Source organism: Dermacentor andersoni, chromosome 3 (genome assembly GCF_023375885.2).
Source record: "Dermacentor andersoni chromosome 3, qqDerAnde1_hic_scaffold, whole genome shotgun sequence".
NCBI lineage: Eukaryota > Metazoa > Arthropoda > Arachnida > Ixodida > Ixodidae > Dermacentor > Dermacentor andersoni.
In genome coordinates this window covers 10,294,240-10,313,576 of record NC_092816.1, presented here as the reverse complement: position 1 = coordinate 10,313,576, position 19,337 = coordinate 10,294,240, and the positions used below count along the sequence as shown (strand labels likewise).

At 45.7% G+C, this 19,337-nt stretch overlaps 1 protein-coding gene across 1 annotated transcript in view; it reads right to left on the bottom strand.

Annotated features, from left to right (window-relative positions):
- The window catches only part of LOC126520776 (uncharacterized), a 171,600-nt gene that overhangs the window by 77,799 nt on the left and 74,464 nt on the right, over nucleotides 1-19,337 (bottom strand). Inside the window, exons 4-7 of the mRNA XM_050169555.3 lie at nucleotides 11,415-11,521; nucleotides 10,220-10,377; nucleotides 4,290-4,388; nucleotides 1,331-1,448 (exon numbers count right to left, since the gene is read on the bottom strand). Of these exons, the coding sequence (XP_050025512.3) occupies nucleotides 1,331-1,448; nucleotides 4,290-4,388; nucleotides 10,220-10,377; nucleotides 11,415-11,521 (482 nt within the window). The remainder of the gene's footprint in view (nucleotides 1-1,330; nucleotides 1,449-4,289; nucleotides 4,389-10,219; nucleotides 10,378-11,414; nucleotides 11,522-19,337) is intronic.

Genomic DNA, 19,337 nt, shown 5'->3' with positions numbered 1-19,337 from the left:
TTCTTTGCCAAGTATTTAGATAGGAGCCCCGAGCTAAAGCTCCCCCTTAAGTATTGCATGCACACACAAGAAGACAAAGCGCGAATTCGCAGTTTACGTGCAATTGCTGTTTGCCGTTAATATCGTAACAGTGCTTCCGTCCCTCGGCATAATTTATTTGGTGAGGTAAGTAATATTTAGGATGTATAAGAAGGGAGCAGCAGTTGGGCAGAGCGGGCGAGGCACAGAATTAAAGGATGCCGAAAGCAGGAACGCTTATGCAGTCGCAAACTTTGCGGCGCATCACACATCCTTATCATGCCACCACGATTTTAGTGGAGTAGTTTCTTTATGTTTAACGCGAGAGCGTTAAAGGGAACGTGTTATAGAAAATTCGCCGTTGGCGTCCAGCGTCGGACGATGCCTCAGCAAAAATAATTTTTAACCAATTTCCGAATTACGCATACCCAACCACTTCTCCACCACCAAAGTTGCTCATACCTTGTCTTTCGTTTTTTATAATGTTATTCCTCGGAATTTTTAGAATGGCAGCCCAAAAACAAGTGTAATAAAAAATTTTATCGTTTCTTTATTTCATTTATTAAGCACAAGTAATTTATCCTATGTTGTCCTTGGTGCCACTGTTTGTTCGCTTCTTATGATATGACTCTTCTCAGACTGAAATATTAAAGGCGCCAAACAATAACAGGAGATCGACCCAGGCTAGAGGCCGCGTTTCTACCAGACAGCTCGCCCTCGTGCATAGCGTTCGCAGCCAGCGTGCCCGGTAAACGTTACGGTGACATAAGCTGCAGTTGCCGGGAAGCATTAAAAGCAGTCAGGCGTTTTTGAACTCTATCGCATTCCACTATTAAAGGTGAAGCTTAAGCAACCTGCAAATTTTTTAACAGAGGGATGGTAAACGAGAGAAGGATCTACAACGTCAGATGACTTGTCGAGTAATACTTGCGCTCTTATAGCACGCCCTAAAGCCAACGCCCTGGCCTTTGATGCGAGAACGCGTACGCTTTTAAAATATATTGCGCGTTGTATATTTAGTTGGCCATTAGTTATTCAGTACTAACAACATATGCATCACAAACCCACACGCCCTAATAATTAGTTGGCGCCTCCTAGCATTTAACATATTCATCTTGAAATACCGCCTTTGAACCTCTCGTACACTTTCACTTTGTACTATGAGTAACTGAAGTCAGCGAGAGAAAAATCACACAATCGGTATCAACATTGCGTGAATACGATGTTGTAATTTGTAACCACTCATTAGATGTGTAGTAATCTAGGGTAGGAGGAAACGCATAAAACTGATAAATGTGCTCCTCCGTCCTACCCTGAGACGTGTGTCCCGAGCAGAACGCCTCGTTGAGGAACGCCCGGAACGGGTAGTCGGTCAGCGTGCAGCCGCAGCGGCGCCTCGTCTCGTTGCGGACGCAGTCGGCGAAGCACGTCTGCGAAGCCCGGCGAGGAAGCTTCGGGGCACGTTTCCTCGCACATCGACGCAGCACACTAGCGGGAGCCCATGTTTAGCTCTGGCACAAGAATTACTGCTGATAATTCAGGGCCGCTGTCTGAAGTGCTGAAAGTGCCTACACCTGCTCAAGCGACGCTCCCTTGGGCACTTGCCCTATCATAACACCCAGGCGATTGGAGGGACTTTGCACTTACGGATCCGCGGTAACAGTGGGTGGCCGTGGGAATTGACCGCACAACACATGCACACTGATGCACGAACGAACGAGCGCACGACCATTGCAACAGACAAATGTGTAGCTTATTATGAGGGCATTGGGCAAGTGTAATGCACTTTCAGCTCAGCGTAGCATAAGCTCAGCATAAGCGAACGTGTTTCATTGGTTCAGTAATCATATGGCTCGCCCAAAACTTTGAGCAAAACGAGAGCAAGGTGAAAGCAGCAGACAACGTTTCGACAATTGGAAAGACAACATAGGCCGAAAACTTGCGTCTTTATCTGTTTTCCCGAGTTGCACAATGAAGCTTTGGCTGCCAAGAAATTGTCGACTGAAGTCTCGCTTATGTCGCAGCTTTGTCTCGATAATATCACCGATGGTTAATGCAATTGTTACTCGTCACGGTGACGTATTTGATGTGTGTGGCTTGCACTTGAAAATGAAATAAGCACAGGAAAAATCTAACATCACTTCTGCTGAAAGTAATCTGTCGCTAAATCTTGAATAAAGATTTTCAATTGTCGCTCTTGAGCACCGTTCAACAAGAACTTCTCTTGCATCAATCCCAGATATATACGGGCCCGAAGGCGCTTGAAAGTATCGATGCACATAAGCGATGTTAGTCGTCAGATCTGCAATTATAGGCTTCAACCAGCCGTTGATGTAGTGACGATTCTTAAAGAATGGCCTTTATACAGATGTTTCAGCCAACGTACCAGGGGTTTTAAGGGCCTTCATCTTAAGCTTTACGGAGCCATGGCATTTTTCCGATGGCCACATGCGTGTCCCAGTAGCCGAGAACATACGGCGCCTGTGACGCATGCGGTCTAGTTGCAAGCCATATGCCTTACCAACAAGGCGAAATCTCAACGTTCTCAACACCCGAACACAGGCCGTTGCCTTGACTTGGAAAAAAGAAGTAGAGGGGCAAGACGTGATTCTTTCCGCTAACAATTTTCGCAATCATTATAGGTGATGGAAACTTGGGCGTCATAATAACAATGCGGAATTGAAAAGAAAAGTTGACATCCATGTGAAAGAGTAGAAAGATGCTATAAAACAAGCTACAGATGTCCATCAGGAAATATGCTTTGCTGTTGAAGCAAAATTGGTCCTAGCTTGGTGGGAGTCAATTCAGCATCACTGCCATTCTGAGAAGCCCTTACGGGCGTCTGCATTTTCATGCTCTTTTCAGGTAGTTGTCAACTCTTCCTTTCGTGCTTCCTTCACTTTGCGGTCATCCGCAAGACTCATTTTCTAATAACATTGATAATCTCCTGCAAGTATTTAAGAAGGCGACAAGTCATTGTTTAGATGGTACGTTAATCCTTGCGATACGTTATGCTCTTATGAAACAAAAAGGAAATGTTTTGCACAAGCGCTGGGATTCGTTAGGAACATCAATCTGTTCTGGAGGTTCTTGGCAGTAGGGACAAAATGTGCGAAACGTTAAAGATGTCTACTTAAAACCTAGTGATGCACTCATGAACCTCAACTTTCCTTGCAGGAATTCATTGGCCCATCAACGACAACCCTTTAATTGATGAATAGAGTTAGCCATCTGAACAGCATGCGATCCCTAGGAACTATTCTTCCATATCGTCACTGATGATACGTACTTTCTGAGTTGAATTCAGTTCACTTTGAATGGCAAATTGAGGAAGGCCTGAACTAAAAAGAAAAATTAATTTACTTGACATTGGTTCGGGTACCTTCACGAAACATACATTAGAAGGAACCAAAAATACATCTACTAACAATGTAAACATTACGTGAACACTAATACTTAAAAAACATGTGAAGATACATTCCACTATCGAATTGCAGACACGAACTATTCTTCCATACATTCTTTTTTAGAGAAAAAAAAAAGGAAACCCGCAACATAGACAATCACTGGAGCATAACGTTAGTGAAACGCACATAAGTATTCAGCCAAGCACCTAACAATATGATCTCATGAACACTTGACAAACAGAGCGTAATGTGTTTTACTGACAGTGGTTATATAATTTTTTCTTTAAAGAAAAGAAATTTAGAAGTACACGTATTTAATTCAGAAATACAGGTACGATTAAGAAATTTAGAGGTACAGGATCAATATTCTTGCTGCTGTATATAAAGGAACGCCAGAGCAAAAAAGCAGTTTTCGACTAATAAAGTATTCTTTAAAAATTCGATTTTCTTTAATTTCGCGGTAACTGGCTGGCTGCTAAAAAAAAGAATGAAGGCCAAATATATATTTTTTAAATTTTATGCCTAAACCCCGGCGCTTTTACGTCACTGTGATGTAAGGGATTTCAAAGTATTTTCTCCTGTTAGGGCAGTTCTTGCGCAGTGAAAGAGTTGTCCGAACTCGCTAAGTCCGGCCTTTGGCTAGCTTGTAATATGATTTTGCCCACATTTACCGACGAGTAATAAACTAGGATCGACGAACAGATACCGCCAAAATCGATGACGTCCTTACGAGATGGGACATCGACTCGACGCTACCCGATGTTGATGCAAACAAGGACACCTCACGTGTACCTGCTATTCCCTGTCCCATAGCATACCACTGTTAGGCCCATCAGCAAATGCCCTTGGGCACCGTGTGCTTACTTCCTGAGTGTGATAGGCTGGATAGTGAGCCAGCTTTTCCAGTTTGGCATAATCCACGCAGTTGGTGTCGTACGGGAACTCAAGCCTCTTGAGCATCCTCTGAAAGAGAAAACCAATGATTGGTAAGCACAGCTGGCTCCTTCCAACGCACTGCAGGTTGTTTTCAGTTGAGTTTATTCTCGCATCATCGCGTCTCACAACGAAATCGTACCATCGCTGTGCAGTTACTAAACAAAAAATTGTATATTCCTGTGAAAACTAATAATAAAGAAATCAATAAAGAAAAAGAACGAAAAAGAACTTCATGCTTTCGTTATTTTATAGCCACAGTCTTTTAACATTGCCCCGACGTCGGTGCTGCGACTGCACGATAACAGCTTATTTTAGAAGGTATGGCATATATTGAATGGACGCCCCTCACGCCTCACCCCCCCCCCCCCCCCAACTGACAGAAACACACGCACGCACACACGCACGCACATCGAAAGACGAAAGAACCCACAACAGATATCGAAATAACATGAGCACTGCAGTTCATGACACCACAGATAAAAGCGGCAGAAATACTAGTAGCAATAATAAATGACATGTGCTAATCACAATTCAAGGCAAAGTGCGTGTGCAGATGTTTACGGATTATTTTATGTGTTAATTTTGGGTACTTAAAAATTTCCGTGCATTGTAGGTTTCAGAAGCTTCGACAATTATTTACACGACTCAAGTTCTCTTCTATGTCCACACCAAAAAAAAAAAAAACGAAAGAAAGTAAACAGCGCGGTTAAAAATATCGTTTTGGAAGACCGTTGAAGAGAACAGAGGCTCTATATACAAGGACAGTGAAGCGAGCAAATCGGAAGCGATCCATTGCGAACAGCGTGCCAATGGAGGGCTAAGCTTTCGTCCAGTTCCCTTCTCGCACTTCGAATGGAAATTTCCAATGTGCCACTTCCTGAAGATGTGAGGGTCCAGTTGATTTCGATTTTACTAACCTATCAATACAAAGGAGGGGCAAACAACGCCAGAAGAAGTGTCGAGTTGAGCTTCTCGAAAAACGTGTAAACACATTGCCTAAACCTCCATTTGTCTTGATAATTGGGTTCCCGAACTTTGTCCCAAGCAATGCAGAGCAGCTGCGTGGATTGCAGCATATATTCGACCACAAATATGATTTTCAGAAGCTTCACATCCTCTAGAGAGATCACGTATGCATCCACCGATTTACGCTGTACGTGGTGCACACAGTGAGGTCATTTGCGTTGTAAGATACGATTGAAATGCACCTAATCAGTGGCGTTTTATAGATCGCGTATCCCGTGCTATGCCTACAACCGCCACACTTGTAGTAAAGATCTTGACATAACCCTTACTGACGAAGGCTCCTGCTGGTTGTACCGACCCCGTGGCCGCAAAGAAGTGTTGCCGTATGAGTCTACACACTCCAAGACTGTTAAACGAGCAATTGCCACTATGTGCCTCGAATCCGCGCTGAAAAAATCGGGCTGTCATAAGGCACAAGCAAGCTTTGACGACCAGATTTTGAAGTTGAGGAAGGCTGGCTTTCCTTGCTTGGTTTTAAGCGCAGTTTCGGAGGCGTTATTGAAAAAACTGAAAAAGAAAGAAAAAGAAGTGAAGAAGGTCAAACAGTCGAAAAGAAAGCAAAAGCGGTGGTGATACCACATTCTCATAAAGTGGCGCATAATCTGAAACACGTCGCCATGAAATACAAAATTCCTGTGGCTTTTTCCGCGCCGCGAAAGCTTGCTACTTTGTGCCGCCTGATTGGTCCGGATGACTCTAAAAAAGTAGGGCGTTCTATTAAACATACAAACCCTTTTGTTAAGCGTGAAGAAGGGGTAGTATACCACATACCACTGAAGTGTGGAAAAGAGTATATCGGCCAAACTGGCCGATGTATTAATGAACGCCTGCGGGTGCATAAGCTTTCATTGAAAAATGGATATGGTTCAATCTTGCCGCTTCATTGCAAGGCCTGCGGGAATGAGGATGAACAAGTATGTAAAGCAAGGCTTCATGATACGACAATCATGTATAAAAGTAAAGATTCTGTTGCGCGTGAATTGTTGGAGGCCAACGAGATTAAGAAAAGAGGGGACAACTGTGCCAGTACCCCATCGTTGACTATATACACGAATGAAAGCATGTTTTTAGATAAGCTTTAGATTTAGATTAAGCGTGATTCCCTTTATCCTCAGTGTTCTCGCACGTGCGCATTCACATATTCAGTGTCCCTCCTTTTTCGTTCCCCTCTCCTCATGGCTATATAATCAGCCACATGTGATTTCAATAAACGGTTGCAAGTAGCGCCTTGTCCGTATTCCTTCTTGCGTGCCGTCACTATTGGCGCTTCACCCATTGAAAGCCACACTTGTCTCAGAGTGTTTTTGAAGGCGACGCAAGCCTATGTCTCGATATGCGGGCGAGATTCTTGATCTATCGGGATGTTGTTATAGTGGAACCAGGTATATATGGCTTTTACTTTTACATCGCCTGCGTCGTTCACGCACAGTTTTTCACAGCAAGCTAGCATTTCTCGATAGGTCATTGAATTACCAGCCTGATACGTCCTGACTTAAGCAGAACGGGTTTACTGAAACGATGACATACAAGAAATGTATGGAATTTGCGGAAGGCAACCGCCTGTCATTCTCAGGCTGCGGTCAGCGCAATGCGGCGTGCTTTGCTGTCACAGTGACAAACGGCGCCACAGTTCCGCTAGCTTTGCCCTTTCTATGTGGGCAGGCGGAACGGTCTTCCTATTGGTTCTGCACGAAACAGGCGAGTAATGCACAAAAAAGAAATTAATACAGCGCACAACATCTGGGTGAAATTTGAGAGCCCATGTGCCAGAAGTTCAGCCAGAAAAGTCATGTGTATACCATGTGGCTCCTATTCACCCTACGTTGCGCGCAGCGACATCGTTCTTGGTCCTTCTGCGGAAACAGGGCCATAACGAAACCTCGTAGATAGTCTTGAGCGCGGACCAGTGTTCGTTTTGTTATGCTCGTGGCATCTGTCGCTTGTTCTTTCACACCATGCACGTGCGGAGTAACTCGTGCCAGGCCCGCAGCGTGGCACACTTGTCTAGCTTCCATTGAAGTCACACTGAAGAGAAAAACTCGATCTGCCTATACTGCTTATAATATAGGTCGCTCTTTAGAACGACAAACGAAGATCGAATTTACTTTTTTTTTTTTCCTGCCGAAACCGCAGTGCCGGTGCGTCAGTGTGACGTCGTAGATTGCTAAGTATTTTTTCGTATTTGATAAATTGTGGTGCAGTAAAGACTGCTTCCAATTTTTACGTTCTGACTCTGCTTCTTCTAGAGCACAATGCCGCCCACCTTTAGGGATAGCAAACGAACTATGCCTGCATCCGACGCTGTCACGACCTGTGGCGGCACGCTGAGCCGGTGCGGCAACGCCGAGGCAGCGTCGCCTCTCGCGTCCTTTTCGAGCACCCGGAAGGAGAGGCTTTACTTCTTGCTATTTTGGAGCGGGTACAGTTTACTAGTACTGATGAACTTATTTTTCTGCTTAGTGTCCCTTTATTGCCTTTCTTTGTCTTTCTCTCCCTCGCTCTTCCGCAGCGTAAAATTGCGTTCTTAAAACCCCCACACTGGACCTGTACTTAAGGCTACTCGTCCCCCCCCCCCCCCCCCCCCGGGGGGGCGGGGGCGCATCACCTCTGAAAAAAGTCAAGCTTACATGAAAATGAGAGAACGATTTTATTAGGCTTGACTGCTGCCTGTTTACATCAATGAGAGAAATATATTCGTTCGCCGACATGCACAAATCGTTCTATTCAATTTGACAGATATGTTAAAAACATGCGCAATTATTTTCTTCTTTATAGCGCTACACACAGCGAAAGCACTGCCTACTGATTCAGACAAGCTAGCCCATGTGCGCGTGCTCGTCGCCTTCCCGCATTGGTGCTGATGGAATCTCGTCGTGGCTGGGCGGGTTTCTTTAACCGCGGAGAACTCGACGACGGCCATGCACACGCGGCGCTGAGCGGTTTCAGTAATTCCGACAAAGGTTGCAAGCTGACCCTGTATTTCCTCTTCCTTTGGCATGTTACCATTTTCCCTCCCTAGTCAAGTTCGTTTAAAACGCCTCAAATGCTTCGTTTCATTGTCCATTTCCTTTCGCACACCCGGGGCCACTCACTCGTGTAATGAATGCAGTAATGCTTTGACAATCGGAGGCCTTGCATCACTGCAGTCAATGCGCTCGCGCCACGCGGTCTTGTCGCGCCGCCGATAAAAAAGCAGCCGCGTTTTCTGTGCACCGACTGGAATGCGAGCCAGCGGCCATTCGGCCTATTCTTGCAAGGATCTCTGTGCTATCTTTCTTTTCTCGTTTAATCGGTGTCAGGAGGAACCGTCGAACGGATAGCAAGAAATTGGGTCGTACTCTTTTATTGCTCTGAAATCGCAAGCAGCCTTGAGGTGCGGTGGCGCCATCATTTGAGCTAGGGACGAAGCTGTGATGAAAGTGCGATTCGTTGTGCTGGAGTCGCCCCTTCTCTTTAACGGATATGTTTGTGTATACTTTTCCTTGATCCGGTGTTTAATTTAGACACAAGATAGCCTTTTTACAATAACCTCTTCGGTCAGGCGATTTTTAGCCGCTTACGTCATTTAAATAGCTTCAGGTGTGGGCTTAAAGAAAAGGACTCACGCAGAAACTCCTCAGGGATCTAAGTGTGCGTAAGCACTGCGACAATTGCTCATCTCCACGCAACCCGGTATCATTATCAATGTTATGAAACTTGATCTGGCCAGTACAAACGACAGCGCTGCGGCGATACGAACTGGTGCGGACGGCGGCGCCAAGTGAGCTGATGACGCTCCGATCATTTTTAGCCGTTATCGCTCTTTAGCGACTTATTCATCCGCGTGGAACCATTACGAACTACGGTGGAACGTACTCCGGCGGCGGCTGCGTCTGGCCAGTATAGCACGGCCGCACTGATCGATCGTATCTTGTATGCGATCTGCGATGCGGACAGATAGTGCGGACTGTTGATAGCTCCGCGCGCTGTGTTTTCGCTACTTCACGTTGGAGAGAGACGCGCGGGCCCGTATCTTGAAACCGATCTGTGAGAGGAGCAGGGCGCAGCGTGTGCTGAGCGCTTCGTGAGCGCTGTGTTCTGCCGCTTCGTTCGCAGTGAAGCGACAGGCAGCGCGGAGGTAAAGTCGTTCGCTGCTGCGGGCTCTATCTTGAAAGCGATCGTCTTACGTGACGGGCAGACGGAGGGACGGACGGTTTTTCTCGTTTTGTAAGCATAGAAATGCTTACGCATATCAAAGCTGGAGGTGTTGTTTTGTATCGCTTAAACAGACCGCGCATATATGCTGCATGTGAGAACAGCGTAGGGTTCGACATTGGCCTCTCACAGCTCGATCCAGAGGAACATCTGTGGCATTACTCAATGTTGCTGCGATAAAGTAGCTTGATAGCGCGCGCGCGAGTGCGTGCGTGTGCCTGAGCGTGAGTGCGTGTGCGTATGCGTGTGTGCGTGTGTGCGTGCGTGCGTGCGTGTGCGCGTGTGTGATGTTGCCGAATTCTACAGTTTTGATTAAGAAGTATTTCTCAGGACAGCTATTTTCGCCTATCCAAATGCTCAACACTTCGGCCGCTGTCCATCGATTTACATCTTGCACGTCTCCGTCACCCAATGAACGGCTTTCACCTACTTGGGGCATTTCTCTGTCAACTTCCTTACCAGACTCTAATACACCCGTGGCAAGGTACTCAGAAAAAAAGTTCGCATAGGAGCAGTTTCTTTTGGCTGTTGTGCCTGTTCAGCTTAGGAGAGAACGAGAGAACTTCCGCTCCAGCGACCGCAGAGCTCCTCCACCATACCTGACAGCGCTTGTTTCAAGCACCGCCAGGGGGCATCACCTGTTGCAGGCTGTACTCGTAGCTGCCCGATGGCCTGAGCAGCAGTGTGTGCTGGGTGGCAGCGCTTATGCTGTCAATGTGATGGAAGGTCATGTCCATCTCGTAGTGGGACAGCCGTGGAGATCGGTCGGGATACCAGAGCACGATCATGCTCATCTCTGCATAATAGCAGCAGAAAGCGGGGCGCATGTTTTATCACGTCACCCATTGACTACTATAGAAGTAGGTCCAAATTATTTGCGTAACGCATACGTAGTATATAACGGTGGCTTACCTACTCACATTTACCTCACCTCCATTAGGCAGAACATTTGATGCAAGAAAACAGACCGACCCAAAGGAGGGAATTTTACGATAGTGATGACAATTGAAGGCGCAGCACAAACAAATACGAACTTGCAGTTAGAACACTTGCAAAGCACAAATGCATTGCAACACCCTCCCCCCCCCCCCCCCCCCCACCCCTTTCGTATATCGGAGAAACAAAGTCATCACTTCCCATATTTAGAAACTACGTTTGATCATAAATATGCCAACGGCACTATCTAAGAAGTTTAGTTGGATAGTGAATCCCACTGGTGAAAAAGTGAGGGTGTGTCGGCCTTGCAAAAGCTATCGTTAAATACTTCTGATGCACGGATAGTAAATAAACTTGATTTTTTTTTGCATACAGAATGTTCAGTCTAAATAACATGCACCAAGTTAAGAGAAGAAGGCAACAAAAGCGAAGCTCTCTACGCAAATATGACCAATAAACAAAACTCCCAGTCATCGCCTGGCGGCGGGAAGTGGCGAATAGAAGCAAGAACTCCGTATAAACGAGAAGAGTATCTATCAAAGAAGATAGGATTGCGTGCGGCGATGCATTCTTTCTGCGATGAGAAATAGTTTTCACAGTACACATTACTGATCCGCCTTTCACAGATACTACAAGTGCATTGCTTGGGGTTCTTTTGTTCATTATTTTGCTCCTTCTCATTCTTTTTTTCTAAATAGCGAGCACATAGCTATGTACTGAATATTGGGGCTCAAACACCTAATGTCGTACTAATTTGCCGAATAGAGTAACTTATCACTCGCATTACTCTTATTTACTCATCAGCGGTTCAACAAAAGCGGTGTAGATAAGAAAGAGACACCATGCAAAGGAAAGAGATCATTGATGGAGAGAGAGCAGCATACGTAAATGACCCACCGTACGTGAGCGGGTCTTCCTTAAAGTTGACCAGGCTGTTGCTGCCCCTCCAGTCGAAGGTGAAGCACATGTAGTACGGAAGCCTTGCGAACGACTGCACCAGATGCCTGCCGAGGAACCGCGTGCGGATGACGTCAGGTCGTTTCTTTCTGGTTTCTCTTTTTTTTTTTTTTTGGCCTCTCGACATGATCAAATTAAGGTTTCCGATTCACGTTTATAATGCCAGAAGCCAATCGGTGTTTCCATATTGTGCGATTTGTCTCCAGAACTGTATACGTACAATGTGCAATCTCGAACTTTTACTCCTAACTACACGGCGTTCATACGCGGTCTGCAATAAAGTGTAGATGGTGCCACTTCAATTTGGATGTCCATAGATTTTGGTGCTTTAATTTACTTCGTTTCATAGTTTTTCGCATAATCCAAAATCTGCAAGTAAATATTTGTTTTTCGGTTGATTTGAATAGAGGCCACGGAGTTATTTTTTTTTTCACGAATGAGATCAGAAAAAAATACTAGATGCAGGTGTTAAGACATGACTAAGTACTACAGGATAACACGTCGTCTTATGTTACATCCCGTATGACCAAAAACCAGATGATCCAAATAAATCCGCAGACGATTACTTCGACGTTCCTCCCGTACCTGAAGGTGGTTCGGTGCTTCAGCCACAAACAAGACAAATTCCATTTCAACGGTGCATCGTGGCGTAATGGGCACCAGACAGAACCAACAAAAAACAAAAAGGAAGAGGACGACAAACTGCTCTGATAGCGACTAAAATGCTTGATTAAAACGAACCAAATAAAATGTAAATAGTCATCAGGTGTGCTGAAAAAAGAACAGGCAAGGAATAGCGGAGGGGAGCAATTTCAACAAGAAGGTCAAAGTCATTAGGCTGCTCGCCGTTGTTTAACAAGACAAATATCGGTAGAGAGGTGGCTGAGAGGTTATAGAAGTTGCCATATCTTTGAGAACTCGCATAACTGTGTTAGTTAATTGCTCGTCTGTCGGTTTGTCCGCCAAGGACATTAACCTTTTAGATGGTATGCGTGATCACTGTTGCATTTTTCTACTCCTCCGTCATTCCCTACCTATCTTTTTTAACATGCGTAAGAACTGTTTACAACTATTTATATGGGCCATCTTAATAAGTTATTTCAGTAGCGACTAGCACTGTTGCCCATCTGCTTCGATTGTGTGTGTCTTCTGTTTGCCGCACATTACGCCGTAACAATGAATCTGTACCAACTAGCCCCAATTTCAGCTCCTCTTGATATCAATAACAAAATTTTTTTGTTCATGAGTACTAACGCGGACCCTGATCACGCGAGCGACATTTACAGAAGAATAAAAAGGGGTGGAGCGCATACGGCAGGCATTGCCAAATCATGACCGGCAACTTGCCGCTATCCCCGAAAAGAAGACTGTACGATCATTGCATTGAACTAACATATGGACGCTCATAGTGGCTGTTATTAAGCTACGGACAGATGGAAATGACGTGCCTGACCTTTGCCTCATTGGGGAGGGGTGCCACCACGAAGGCGGACTGCTTTTAAGTACAGGCAACAGACGGGTGTTAACCTGGGGGCATGATGGAATCTGCATCGTGCGCAAGCTTTTGCTCTAGACAGCAAAACCTAAAATAATAATGGCAATGAACCAAGGGCAGTTTTTCCATAATAGTTGCTCTTCTTTTACTAGTAGGGTAACAAAGAAGCTCGAGAAGAAGCCTAGAACCGCGCAACGAGTGATGGAATGAAAAATATTAGGCGTAAGCTTAAGAGACAGGAAGACAACGGTGTGGATTAGAGAGTAAATAAGAGTAGCCGATATTCTAGTTGACACTAAGAAGGGAAAATGGAGCTTGGCAGGCCATGTAATGCGTAAATCGGATAACCGGTGGCCTATAATTGTCGCAGAATTGGTGCCAAGGGAAGGGAAACGAAGTCAAGGACCGCAAAGAATTAGGTGGTAGATGAGGTCAGGAAATGTGCGGGCACAACTTGAAATCGGATAGCGCAAAGCAAGGGAAAATTATAGATCGCTAGGGGAGGCCTTCGTTCTCAGTGGACATAATAATAGGCAGCTGATGATGATGACAAAATCCCTAATCAAAAAAGAGCAACCGTTATGGAAACACCGCCCTTGGTTCATCGTCAGTATTATTTGGTGTTCGCCCGTCTAAAGCAAAAAGCTTGCGCAGGATGCGGATTCCATCATGCCTTCGGGCTAACAGCCGTCTGTTGCCTGTGGTGAACATTCGTGATGACGCCCCTCCACGATGAGGAAACAGGTCAGGCATGTCATTTCCAGCAGCCCGTAGCTTAATATTGTCACGTGGTAGTGACGGTGAAGAAAGAAGCAATACGGTGGAATACAAAACTAGCTTTTATTGGGCGAACCTGTGCCCACAAAAACAGGCTACACTTATAGCACAACGATAGCGGCGAACACGGTCGGCGATCGTCGGAAAACTGATTAGCGGGTCAAGCGCGTCGGCTTTTATAGATCAGTCGTCGAATGTTCCAGATTAACTGATGGGACCCGCGTGTCTTCCACAAAGTTCTACACCATTCGTGTCACGCGATGAAATCTGATAACACAAGGTTCGGCGACAACAGACACGCGGATAGAAGCGTCGATAACTTTCCAGAAACGTCGGATACATGCAGGCGCGTCCCTCGCTGTGCGATTACAGTTGTTAAGCGGCGAAACGTGGTTGCCCGATAAAGATAAGTACACGTGTCAATATCTATGACTATAGGAGCCAATAACAGTGTGAACTACACCCTTTAAGACCTTAACAGTAGGAAGAAGCGCGCTCGTCCAAAAACACCCTTCTTGTTTGATGTCAGCTATTGGCCAATAGCAGCCGCGTATTGGAATCTGCTCTATATATATATATATATATATATATATATATATATATATATATATATAATGCTTAAACGAGAAGAAAGGGGTTAACCGAGGGGCCAGATTTATAAACATCATATCATAAGAAGCCAACAAACAATGGCTCCAAGGAAAACATGGAAATTTGACTTCCTAAGTGCATGGTTTAAGGAATTGATAATTAAACAGAAATGAAAGTGGGATGAAAAAACAACTTGCCGCAGGTGGGGAACGATCCCACGTCTTCGCATTACGCGCGCGATGCTCTACCAATTGAGCTACCGCGACGCCGTTCACCCATCCACTTTCTTGGGTATTTATGTTTTACTGCTAAGAATTAACCATAGGAGTGTTAGCCAGTGCCTTGGCAGCGGATGTGGAACATCCTTTCTGCCGCAGGCATCAAGAGCACGTGATCTCTTTACGTGAACGCAACTGGTCAATAAGCCCAGACGTATAGTGCCTAGAATATCCTGGCTAGTGTGCCATGCACCCGCTCTTTTAATCGAGGAGCGTGGCGCCGCCTGCAGTGAATGCCCACGGTGGCCGGCAGAGGTCACTGCCATGCGGGTGGCTGCAAAATTGATGATGAAGAACGACTGAGGAATATGGAATAAGGTAAATGGGCTTGCAGAGCGGTGAGGCATCTGTACAGGAAAAACATTGATTCACAGTGGAGGAAAAGAACTATAAAAGCTTACCAGCAAGTATGCGGCCTGTAAGGTGGGCAACACAGATACAAAGAACGTTAAGCGGAAAGTCAGAGAGGCTGAAATAATCTCATGGGTGGCGGCAATGGAAAAGAAACCTGCCACGAGTAACTACTTAAGAGGAAAAAAAATTAAATTATGGGGTTTTACGTGCCAAAACACTTTCTGATTATGAGGCATGCCGTAGTGGAGGACTCCGGAAATTTCGACCATCTGGGTTTCCTTAACGTGCACCTAAATCTATGTACATAAGAGGAAAAAAACTAAATCAGGAAAGAAACATTTTATGATAACTCAAAGGGAAGCTCATTACTTTTCGAAGCGAGATCGGGATGTCTTAGAACACGCACCTATAAAGCGAGATATAAGAAGGAAGAAGAAGTATGTGCTTGCTGCGGTAAAGCTAGGAAAACGATGGAGCACGTTTTATTATAATGTGAAGACGTCTGCCCAGCAGTCGATTTAGGCACCACTGGCCTCCTTGAAGCCCTTGGGTTCAGCGAGAGCAGTCGTAAAGTAAACATGTCTACAATAGAGATTAGTAAGAGGCGATTGGAAGATTGGTGGAAGAAAAGTAGGGAAACGACAAAAAACAGAGACGTTCAAAAGCAAAGTTCGCAATAGGAGATCAGAAAATTTGGTTGTGAAAGTTCATAGTGTTTTTTTTTTTTTTTTAACCTATGTAGGACATTAGGGAGTATAATAGGAAGAGCTTGGTGGCGCAACCCACCGCCCCGTTCCAAAGGGGATGCTCATAACATCCATCCATCCATCGTTGCGTACTGCGCGTGTCGTCTGCTTCGCACATCAATTTCGCAGCGGTTGCGTCGGATTAAGGGCCCAACCACGCTTGCCTACTCTTCTTTTTTGAAAATAAAAAAGTTTCTTTCCTTCGTTCCTGCGTCGGTTTCTATGTTTGCGTTTTCAGTGTTATTACAGCGTTGCGTGTTAGTTCTTGGTGTTATCAAAGAGTGAGTGCGTGGCTACTGTGTTCGTGTGCCTGTCATTACGAGAACTATGTGGCGGCGGTGAAAAAATGCCCAAGCTAAAGAGACAGTGCAAGAAGAGGACCTGCTTTGTGCCGTTGTGTAGAAGTGGTTACCGCTCGAACAAAGAGCGTGTATCCTTGTTAGCTGCACCATCTGATGCGAAGCGGCTAGCAGAATGGGAAAGAATGATCAGGAGAACGGACAGAAGGCTGACACCAACTGCTGTGGTTTGTAAAAAACATTTCGAAAGCAGTTTAGACGAGCGCGCGTTCTCTATCACCGTGAACGGCGTTGTCCACAAGATTTCCCGCGATAAACCACGCCTGAAACCCGACGCCATACCCATGATATTTCCTGAATATCCTAAGCAGCTTGTGCCCAAAGTGTCAGGAAAAAGAAAAATAAGAAATAAAGAGTAGTAGTGCTTTGCAGTGGCGTAGCCAAAAACTTCGTTCGGGGGAGGGCTCAGGTTGCAGCTCGGCCTCCTCCCCATGAAATTTGTCAAGGTATTAAATACATGAATAATAACTACAAAACCATAGCCAAAGATGCTGTAAACAAATTCTTAAACGCTACGCACAGTCAAGACAAGCAAAATATGCATTTTTTTCATACTATAATATACGCGCATGTCCCAAAAATTGTGCCCGAAATAACTGATATCAATGCTTCCATGTTTTTTGTCTATTTAATAAGTAAAGAAAATAACACACGAACATTCGAACTATATCAGTTCGAAACCACCAAAGCAGTGCATGCCGCTGATATGAAAAATGTAAAGCCCAGGAAATTAACAAGTTGATGATAAATATTTTATTGAAACTTTGTCATTCAAGAACCTTGTTTACATTATTGTGCATATTGTTAAGAACGGCCAGCTGCAGTGCAAGTTTGCCAGCCATTTACGCCAGTGGTGGCAACCTCATCTTGGAATTCCACCCCAACCTCTAGCCACGGCGTGACTAAGTCGACTTTGTGTCATGAACAATACGCGCATCCTCCACTCTCCGTCGCTTCAGCTAGGATGCGTTCGACGAAGCAGGCTTTGTGCTGAAATCGCCACCGTTACGCTCTAGCCTCGTCGCCGTTGTGACTGAAGGAGTTCGACGAAGCAGGCTATATGCGCAACACGACAAACGCCGACCTGATCTGCTACGGGTGGGTGAGTTGACGCGTGAACGCCGACGAAGGCTTCTTCCCACGCACCGACCAAGACGCAAGACAACGCGCTACCCGGAACGGCTCCGAGTTCTACGAAGCCCCTCTGACGTCGGCTCCGGACCATCGCGCCTGTGTGTATGCGTGTGTGCGTGTGTGTGTGTAACCCGTCCCGGAGAGAGGCGGCCTGTATAAAATGACTGAGCGAACGTTCGCATCACCTTGTATCGGGAGAGGACCGAGTGTTTAAAAACCGCTGTTGTGCGGCTGCTCAAGTCACTCTCTCTCAAGCAGTCATGTTAGACTGATGTACTTTCTCAAACAGTCATGTTAGACTGATATAAATACTGTAAATAAACCCTTATTCCTCGTTCTCGATGAGAAGCAGTCCTTCCCTTCATCAACGTCCTCAGCGGGGATAAGTTGGACGACGGCATGGGCCAGCTACCTTCTAATTCATGCCCGACTCCAATCTTGACAACGGATCACGAGCGATGGGATTGAACCCCCAATCATAACAACTGGCTGACAGCGGTGAGATGGACTTTGCGACGTGGTGCTGTGACTGCGGTGAGTGCTTGGTTCTTGCTTTGACTCTCTCGGCTTCATTTTGTGGTTGTTCTGTTTAGAACAGTAGGGAAGCTAGATTGTTGAGTGTTAGCTAGGTTGTGTTTTCCTAACTAGATTTAGAGAGCAGGATCAAGGCAGTAAAGCAGCAATCATGGAGTTAAGGACACTGCTGAGAGACGAGTTGTTGATTGTTGGTAAGGAACTGGGCCTAGATGTACGCAAGGAAATGCTAAAATCGGAATTATTGCACCTAATTTCCGAACAGGCCAGTGAGGAAGAAATTGAAATGGGGTTTGAACTTCTGAATAAGAGAGAAGAACGAGAGAGAAAAGAAAGGGAGGAACGCGATGAAGATTGCGAGTTAAGAAAAATGCAACTTGAAGTTGAAAGCAAACGTTTGGAGTTGTCTCGAGGAAATGAAGGGGCTCTGGGACGATCAAGTGAGGCAGAATCATACCGCGTGGACAGGCAGTTCAAGCCATTTGAGGTCGGGACCGACTTAGGCTTGTTCCTAAGCAATTTCGAAAGGACTTGCGAGATGAACTTCGGCCCGAGTACATGGCCACAGCGGTTGCTGTCTATGTTGCCGTGTGAGGCGGCGGAAGTAATCGCCAGACTGAGTGCACAGGATGCATATGATTATGCAAAAGTTAAGGCTAGTCTCCTGAAGAAATACCGCCTTTCAGCCGAAGCTTTTCGGCAAAGGTTTGGAAGCACAGGCAAGAAAGATAGCGAGGGGTATCCGGAGTTTGCATATAGCTTAAAGGCCAACCTAGTCGAGTGGCTGAAAAGCGCGGAAGCGTACGACAGCAGAGACATGATCATAGAATGCATGTGTCTAGAGCAGTTTTACAAAACCATCCCCCAAGCTGTGAAACTGTGGGTGCAAGACAGAGGGAATGTAAACACTGTGGAAAGGGCGGCTGAATTAGCCGAAGAGTACGCAACCCGTAGAAAGTTGAACGCCGAGGACGGAAATTGGGATGGTCGAAATGGACCACGGAAACCATTTCCGTTCAAAAAGGGTTCGCAGACTAGACGATCGGAGCCTGTTGACGTGGAGGAAAAGCCCGCAGAAAAGAGCGAGGAGAAACTGAACGGGGAAACCGCACAAAAGGAACAGAAAAGAAAATTCGAATCTTTTAGGCCGATCCGCTGTTATAAATGCCACAAACTGGGACATATAGCTGTAAACTGCGGGAAGCCTAGCGTAGTTTTTTCCTACGTAGAGGAAAAAGACGAGAATATGGAACTTTTAAGCCTCTATCTTCACGACCTGCAAGTTAATGGCAAACCATGCCGAGTGCTAAGAGACAGTGCCGCCACGATGGACATTGTCCATCCGTCTTACGTGACGGTAGACGACTTCACCGGAGAAGTAGCATGGATCAAACAGGTTGTAGAAGAACACAGCGTATATCTGCCCATGGCCAAAGTAAAAATCAGTGGACCATTCGGGGAGCTAGAGACTGAGGCTGCAGTTTCCAAATTTTTGTCACTGCAGTACCCTTACATCTTTTCGAATCGTTCGAATCAGTTACTGCGTGAAAAAGGGCTTAAACTGGGAGAGGGCATAGTACAGGCATTGACGCAAG